We start from the raw sequence: 8625 nt of genomic DNA on the forward strand, positions 1-8625 counted from the left end.
TTGACCAACTGTTAATTTCTCCTTTTCCTTTTTTTTTTTTTTTTTTTCCTTCTCTCATGACTAGAGGGCCCGTGATTTTTGTTTTTACTGATTTCACACTGCTCTTCCTGTTTTTCGTAGGGATCCTCCTTATTTTAGGGCAGAGGGACCTTCCCCTTATCTACTTACTATAATCCCGGCTGCTATGCTACTGTCCTGCCCGCACAATCGCTTTTGAATATACGAGGTTAGAGGATTTTTACACTGCAGAAACACAGCTTTATTTCTCACAGCACCCACCCCTGGGTACCCCCAGCCCCCAGACACCCAGCAGGGCCGGGGGCACCCTGGGCTGGAGCTGCCCCTTGCCACAAGTCCCGCTGCTGCTGCCCGCAGGTGCCCTTGCAGCCCCGGACCCCCCCGTACTCACAGCAGCATCCCCTCGTGCACGGCCCCATCCGGGTGCAGATTCTCGATGAAGGAGATGTTTAGGACCAGGTTAGTTTTCTACTGCAAATAAAAAAACATTTTCTTTGTAGCATGTTTTACTGCAAGAACACAAGTTTTTTTCTCACACCCCTTTTTTTCTCTCCCCTGTTTTTTTTATGCCCGGGCCTGCCCTCTTTCCCACTATCCCTCTCCCTTTCCCATAAATGGCAACAAAAGGGACCAGGGAGCGTCCCCACCCCAGCGGTGGCACTGTCTGAAGTGGTGCCAGAACCACTGACACAGTGCCCACAGGTGGCCCCAACGCCCCAAGGAAGGGCTGCATATAAGTAACCCATGGGATGTGGGCAGGGGTTGAAAAACACCACAGCTCCACGTGTCTTGTGCACCGAGCGGAGCAGAGGTAACAACTCGCTGCAGCTCCAGGGCTACTGGGACCGGGCCGGGGGGCACCTGGGGGTCTGCAGCCTGGCACCGGGGTCCTTCTGCACATGGAGCACCTCGCCCTGGGCTGGGTGCTGCTGGCCAGCACCCTGTTTGGCACCGCAGCCACTGGCAGCAGGCAAGACGTCCGTGCCATCACAGAGAAGGTGATGGACATGGTCGAGAACTCCTTTGACGACCAGTACCAGGGCTGCAGAACCGAGATGGAGGAGAAGCTGAAAACAGTGAACAGCACTGAGTTCCAAAACAAGACCTATGCAGACACCTGGAGAAAAGCAGCCGAGCACTGGCAGAATCAATGGGGCAACTCCAACCACCCGCAGGTGCTGCAGCGGGAGCAGGCGGTGGCCGTGCTGGCGTACACTGCCAGGGGAAACCTGTACAAGCAGTTCAACACACTTGTGCGTGAGGATGGGCGCTCCCGTGAGCACTACCTGCAACACTTCCCCTTCAAGACGCTGCATTTCCTCCTGACTGAGGCCGTGCACACCCTGCAGAAGACCCAGAACACGGAATGCTACAACGTCTACCGCGGCATCAAGGGCATCCGCTTTACGGCCCAGCTCAACCACACCGTCCGCTTCGGCCAGTTCGCCTCCACCTCCCGCCAGAAGGAGGTTGCTGAGTCCTTTGGCAAGGACACCTTCTTCTTTGTGTACACCTGCTACGGTGTCTCCATCAGGAACTTCTCCTTCTTCCAGAAACAGGACGAAGTCCTCATCCCACCCTATGAGGTCTTCAAGGTCACCAATGTCACCCATTACCCAAATGGAACCCACATTCATCTCCACTCCCATTCCACGCACAGCAAGTACAACTGTGCACTGCTGAAAGGTAAGGGCAGCCAGCAGGGTGGATGCCAGCAGGAGATGGCTGGGGACAGGGCACAGCCCTGGGCAGGCGCCGCCGTGCTCCCCGCGCTCCTCCAGCCACGGCTGCAGAGGAACGGGGACCCCGTGCCACCGGCTCTGTGAGGGGAAGGGGAGCCTCGTGGTGAAGGCAACACCTCCGTGTGGGGAGCTCGGGGAGCCTGGGGAGCCTGGGAAGCTCGCCTTCAGACCAAGTTTTCCCCACGCATCCCTGCATGCTCCCAGCTGCTCTCCCTTGGGGTTTGCGGTGGGGGCCCTCTGTGGCACGGCCAGGGCGGGGTGAGGGGCACAGAGCGGGGCGGTGCACAGATGTTTTTGGTCTCTTTGGCAGAGGAAAGGTGCAAGGCCCAGCCGTGTGTTTTCAGTGCAGTTAAGAGGCGAGCCCCCAGCCCCTTCCCACGGCCAGCACCGTGCTGGCACCCTCCGGCAGTCATTAACTCCCTGTTTCCCCCCCAGGCAGGAGCAGTCCCAGGGAACCCCCACACCTCTGGAGTCTCCTCTTGGCAGCCGCAGCCCTGGCAGCCGTGGGATGCCTCTAACCCAGCTATGCTGCTGCTGCACCTCCGCAAGGAAAACGGGGCAGAAACGTGAGAACACATTTAATGGAAACTGTGGGATTACGCTTTCCTCCGCCGGATGCTTTCTGCTCCAGCAGGAGCGGTGCCACTGGTCCCAGGATGCTCCGGTGGCCCTAGAACACCAGCAGAGGCTGGAGGAAGCCTTTTCCTGGCTTTTGCAGAGAAATAAAAGCACTGCTGGAGGATGGAGGCATCGAGGAGGGTTCCTGCGGCTCCCCGCAGCGGGGGCACTTTGCATGGGCGGCAGCCGGGGGTCTTCTCCAGCTCCCTCCCGGAGCACCCCGGAGAGCGCTGCCCCGGCTCCTGCGAGGGGGCACGGGGAGCACTGGGGGCTCCTCCTCTCTGGGGAGCCTCCACAGCGGCTCAGGAGCAGGGATTTGGCTGGCACCTCAGCCCCCAGCGCCCAGATTCGGGCTCTGCAGGCGGGACGGACGGGGGCTGCCCCACGGAGCAGCGCAGGGCACTCAGCCAGCTCTGCCGGCACCGTGGGCACCTCGCCTTCCTCCTCACCCTGCGGGTGTCCCCCCCAGCCCACAGGTGACACCAGGCAGCCTCAATGCGCTTTAATGAATCCCTGCTGCCCCACAACCTGCTGCGGGCAGGTGCCGGGGGGCCAGGGGCACCAGGAGCCCCGCAGCAGGGCTGTGTCCATCAGAGCAGGGCCGATGCCCTGGGGCTGGGCAAAGAGCCCCCACAGCAGCCTCCCGGCCTGGGGGTGGGCAGGGTGAGTGCCCCCCGCTCCGCAGCCGGCCAGGGTCCAGCAAGGGCCGGGCTGAGGGCAGCTCTGGGCAGGGGGGTTTAGATAACTTACCCAACAGACGTCTCCCCATCGACCTCCTCCTCCTCCTCCTCCTCCTGCGAGCTGTCCCACCACGTCTCAGTGATCACACCAAGACCCAACACAGGTCTCGGGCTGTTCCAGTTTATTTCCCATGCTCCGTGCATTGGTGTAGAGGCTCTTTAGGGAAGCAGCAGGTGCAGTTACCCCCGGGGGGATGCAAGAAGAAGATTCCGGACGGGGGATCGGGATCATTACTTTCTCTGAGGAGCCCTCAAACAATCCCATCCTCGAACAAACCACTCGGAGGATTTTCCCTACTATCTTCAACCTACTACCCCAGATTGCCTTCAGCTGGGGGGTGTGAAAGCCACAAAATCCCCCAAATACAGGCTCTCCATTACAAATACAGGTGTTTGTAATGACAATGGTGTTTACGGGTGCCCCCCCCCGGCACCTTTCCCTTCCTCACAGCTGGCCCAGGGGATGCACCTGATGTTTGGGGGACCCCGTTTTTTTTTTTGGGGGGGGGGGGGGCCATGCTGCCTGTGCAGGCAGAGGGCACACAGGCATGTGGGGTGTGCTGGCAGAGGGGCCCCGTGTCCTGGGGAGGTGGGGGACTGGAGGGGGTCCGGGACCCAGCATGTGCATGGGGATGTAAATTCCAGGGGGGTTGGGGCAGCAACCCTTTGGGATGGGTCCATGGGGGCGTGCAGGGATCTGTGCCCCACTGGCTAGGGCTGGTTGGGGTGATTGGGGTCAGTGTGTGGCCGGATCAGTCCCAAAGCTGTTTTTTAGGGTGGGGGACCCCAGGCAGGTCCTGGCAGGGGCTGCAGCTGGGGCTGTGGGGGACCCCAGGACATCCCTTGGGCACGAAGGTGACGCCAGCCCGGGGAGGTGTTTGGGGTCGGGACCGATTTCTGTAGGGGAAGCGCCTGGTTGGGGCTCGTCCCAGTGGGTTCCCCACTTGGACCAGCCAGCATCGCCCTCCAAAGCGTGCCATGGGATGCCAGGAGCTTGGTGATGTGGGCTCGTGGGTTTTCCTGGTGTTAAAAGCTGTCATTTTAGAACAGTGTCAGGCCACGCTTCGCTGGCGGGGAATTAAAGGAGATGCCAGTTCCTGAGGGCTTGTGTCTGCTTCTTCTCTGAGCATGGTGCTCCTGGTGAGGGACAGCCTTCCCCTCAATGGCTCTGCAGTGGCCAAAATTGCTTTGTGATGGGCTTTGGGGGTGATTTGGCACCGCAGCCCGATCCCACACCCAGGATGCTTTCTCCCCGGCCAGCCAGCACTGCTCCAACCTCGGGTGCATGCTGCGAGCCTGGACGGAGGTACCTGGCTTCGCACCACTTACCCATGTGAGATATGTTCATCTGATTCATGTCAGTATGGAACAATGCTAGGGCCGCATGGTATGATGCCCTGCCCTGGTCAGGCCTCACCTGGAGTACTGGGTCCAGTTCTGGGCTCCCCGGTACAAGAAAGACAGGGATCTCCTGGAAAGATTCCAGCGAAGGGCCACAAAGATGATACGGGGCCTGGAGCATCTTCCCTGTGAGGAAAGGCTGAGAGACCTGGGGCTGTTCAGCCTGGAGAAGAGAGGACTGAGAGGGGATCTCCTCAATGTGTATAAATACCTGAGGGGTGGGAGACAGAGGGATTTGGCCAACCTCTTTCCAGTGGTCTGTGGGGACAGGACAAGGGGCAATGGCCACAAAATGGAGCCCAGGCAGTTCTGCACCAATATGGGAAAGAACTTCTTCATGGTGAGGGTGACGGAGCACTGGGACAGGCTGCCCAGGGAGGCTGTGGGGTCTCCTTCTCTGGGGATATTCAAGGCCTGTCCCTGTCTGGACACCCACCTGGGCAGCCTGCTCTAGGGAACTGCTTTGGCAGGGGGTTGGACCCGATGATCTCCTGAGGTCACCTCCAACCCCTCCATTTCCGTGATTCTGGGATTCTCACAGAATCACAGAATTTCTAGGTTGGAAGAGACCTCAGGATCATCGAGTCCAACCTCTGACCTAATGCTAGCAGTCCCCAATTCTGTATCACACCAGTGTTGTGTCTGCTGCTGAGCAGTGCTGGCACAGCATCGGGCCTCTCTCTAACCCTCCTAGGGGGTGGGCAAAAAGTGAAAAAGGAACATTACCACGCAGCTGACCTAAACCAACAAAAGGGACATTCCATACCATGTGGTGTCACACTCAGCAATAAAAGGTGGAAGAAGAGGGGAGGGGTGGGCTCTCGTGAAAATGTCTGTCCTCCTCCCAAACACTGTCTAATTGCGTTGAGGCCCTGCTTCAAGGACATGGTCAAGCATCGCTCATTTGTGGGAAGTAGAGAGTAATTTCTTTCCTCTGCACTTCCACATAGCCTTTACTTGTTTTGTTTTGTTGTGTTTTGTGTGTTTTTTTTTTTTTTTCCCTCCCTTTTCCCCTTTCCTTTCTTTCCCTTTACTTAAAATGTTTTAGTAATAATAATAATCATTCCTTAATAATCATTTTTCCTTTTAATTAAATTATCTGTATCTCAACCTGCAAGTTGTTCTTTCCTTTACTTCTTTCCCTCCTCTTCTAAGAAGGGGGACTGAGAGAGTGGTTGCGGTGGAGTTCAGCTGCCCAGCACGGCAATACCAGCACACAGCCCCTGCTCGCTGCCATGTCCCCAGCGCTGTGGAGGCTCCCCTGGGTGAGGACTCACCCCCTGCATGGAGCTGGGCAGCCCTGTGGTGCAGAGCAGGGCACTGGCTCTGAGCTGCCCTGGCTTTGCACTTTTTTCCGCTCTGTCCCTGCAGACAAGATGGCAGGGGATGTTCTCCGGGTGTCTTCTGGGGGAGGAGCTGCGCCTTCTGCTCCTCAGCAGCTTAGGGAAGCTGAGGACAGGGGGCTGCCAGGGGCCAGGTCACCCCAGACACCATTGTGCCACTTCTACACAAAGCCAGGGCCACCTCTCCTCCCTCTGGCACTGCCACTGCCCCCGGCCCCTCCGGGCACTGTCGCCACCAGTCCTGCAGCCGGCCCTAGGCCCGGCGCCGGCGGCAGCGCCGTGTTGTGGGCTGATCCCCGCAGGGCTGTTCTCTCGGGCACGCTGCGCTTGGGTCTGCCGTTACCTCAAGCCTTCGGGCCTCGCACTGGGCACCAGAAGGCCTGCTGTGCTTGAAGCTACAGGCAGCTCAGCACCGCACAGCCGCTCGCTCCCCTCCTCCCCAGCAGGGCTGGGGAGAGAAGGGACACTTGGATCTGGCTGCAGGAGCTGGCACTGAGCTCACTCGCACACACAGAGACCTCGCCAGGAGCTGGCACGTAGTCCTCTCAGCACGCGTACACATGGGAAAGGCTGCGAGTGTGCAAAGAGAAAAGCTTTAATGAGAGAAATGCGACGATAGGACACACAAACACTGACCGGCCCTTTTATACCCCAAACAAACCCCTCAGCAGGCCCTCCTGCTCCTCCTTCTCTACACACGCCCATGCCTCCACACAGCAGCTCCACATTATTTCAAGCTCCCCAAGCTCCCCAGGCTCCCCGAGCTCCCCACACGGAGGTGTTGCCTTCACCACGAGGCTCCCCTTCCCCTCACAGAGCCGGTGGCACGGGGCCCCCGTTCCTCTGCAGCCATGGCTGGAGGAGCGCGGGGAGCACGGCGGCGCCTGCCCAGGGCTGTGCCCTGTCCCCAGCCATCTCACGATGGTACCCACCCTGCTGGCTGCCCGTACTATTCACCAGTGCACAGTTGTAGTTGCTGCGCACACCAATAGAGCGGAGATGGATGTGGGTTTCGTTTGTGTAATGGGTGACGTTGGTGACCTTGAAGATCTCATAGGGTGGGATGAGGACTTCGCGCTGATCAGCGTAAAAGGAGAAGTTGCTGATGATGGCACTATAGCAGGTTAACACAAAGAAGAAGGTGTCATTGCCAAAGTGCTGGGCAAACCTCTTCCTGGACGAGGCAGAGGCGAACTGGCCGAAGCGGACGGCCTTGTTGAGCTGGGCCGTAAAGCGGATGCCCTTGACACCACGGTAGACGTTGTAGCATTTGCGGACCTGGGCATCCCTCAGGGTGTGCAGGGCCTCGGTCAGGAGGAAATGCAGCGTCTTGAAGTGGAAGGATTGGAGGTAGTAATCACGGGAGCGCCCACCCTCACGTATGGCTGCATTGAGCTGGCGGTACAGGCCTGTGCCAGCAGTGTACGACAGCACGGCCACCGCGTACTCCCGCCGCAGCATCTGCGGTTGGATGGAGTTGCCCCATTGCTTCCACCACCTCTCCTCTGCTTTTCTCCAGGTGTCTGCATAGATCGGGTTTTGGAATTCAGTGCGGTTCACCTTTTTCAGCTCCTCCTGCACACTGAATATGCAGCCCTGGTACTGGTCATCGAAGGAGTTCTGGGCCATGTCCATCGCCACCTCCCTGATGGGGTTGAGGTCTTGCTCACGGGTGCTGCTGGCAGCCAAGGTGCCAGCCAAGGTGCTGGCCAGCAGCACCCAGCCCAGGCCGAGGTGCTCCATGTGCAGGAAGCTCTGGGGGTCCAGCCACGAGCGGGGATGCCCCAGGCAGCGCAGGACCCGGTCCTCTGCAACCAGCTGAGCTCAGCCGCTGAGTGCAGTAGTACAGGGCACGGGCGTCTGCTAGGGGGAGAGCGCAGGGTCGGAGAAGGCTGCAGGGAGAAGCGGAGCAGATGCATCAGGGTCACCTCCAAAGCCGCCCATGGCCCCCCTGGCACCAGAGGGAAGCACCCGCAGTGTGTGTCCCCAGCCACGGCCACCTGGGTCTTCCCCACCCTGATACCAGCCCAGACTGCAGCCCAGCTACTTGCATCAAACCCCGCAGACACCTGGGTTCCCCCGTGCAGCCCCGACATCCTCTGAGGCCGCAGCTTTTGTGCCAGGAGTAGCCCTGGTGCTGCAGTGAGATGTTACCTCTGCTCTGTTGCATGCAGGACCCACGGCTCGGCGCTGCTGCAGGGTGCGTGGAGCTGGCTGCTCTGCCTTTTTATAGCAACCCCCAGACAGTTTGTGTTCCAGCCCCCCATGACCACCCAGTTGCTGCTGGGCTGTTGCAAAAGGCTGCAGGGAAACCAACAGGAAATCGCCTTTTATCAGTTGCCCATGCTCTAGTGCATGCGTGTGTGGGTCCCAGTCCCATGGGTGCTGAGAGGTGAGGCGCAGGCTCTGCAGCCCTCAGTGCAGAGGGGCTCCCGCTGCAGCGGACACTGGCTTGTCCTGGTTTTGGCTGGGATAGAGTTGCTTTTCATCACCGTAGCTGGTGTGGGGCTTTGGTTTTAGGATGAGAATAGTGCTGATAACACACTGATGGCTTAGATGCTGCTGAGCAGTGCTGACACAGAGCCAAGGACTTCTGTGCTTCTCCCACTGCCCTGGCAGCGGGCAGGCTGGGGGTGCGGCAGGAGCTGGGAGGGGACAGGCCCAGGACAGCTGACCCCAACTGGCCAAAGGGGTATTCCACACCATATGGGGTCATGCTGGACAATATGTAGGGGTGGCTAGCTGGGGTGGGGGCACAGGCTG

At 59.2% G+C, this 8625-nt stretch overlaps 2 protein-coding genes across 2 annotated transcripts; one reads left to right on the top strand and one right to left on the bottom strand.

The window, feature by feature from the left end:
• The first annotated feature begins 917 nt into the window (after window positions 1-917).
• On the top strand, window positions 918-2278 carry LOC116502111 (erythroblast NAD(P)(+)--arginine ADP-ribosyltransferase-like). Its single transcript, XM_032207855.1, has 3 exons — window positions 918-1704; window positions 2071-2116; window positions 2203-2278. Exons 1-3 carry the CDS (start codon window positions 918-920, stop codon window positions 2276-2278), a joined length of 909 nt encoding a protein of 302 aa, XP_032063746.1.
• Window positions 2279-6672: 4394 nt separating this feature from the next.
• On the bottom strand, window positions 6673-7605 carry LOC116502118 (NAD(P)(+)--arginine ADP-ribosyltransferase 2-like). Its single transcript, XM_032207868.1, has one exon. The coding sequence runs from the start codon at window positions 7603-7605 to the stop codon at window positions 6673-6675; it is 933 nt and encodes a 310-aa protein (XP_032063759.1).
• Window positions 7606-8625: the final 1020 nt, after the last annotated feature.

This window comes from Aythya fuligula, chromosome 1 (assembly GCF_009819795.1).
Source record: "Aythya fuligula isolate bAytFul2 chromosome 1, bAytFul2.pri, whole genome shotgun sequence".
Taxonomy (NCBI): Eukaryota; Metazoa; Chordata; class Aves; order Anseriformes; family Anatidae; genus Aythya; species Aythya fuligula.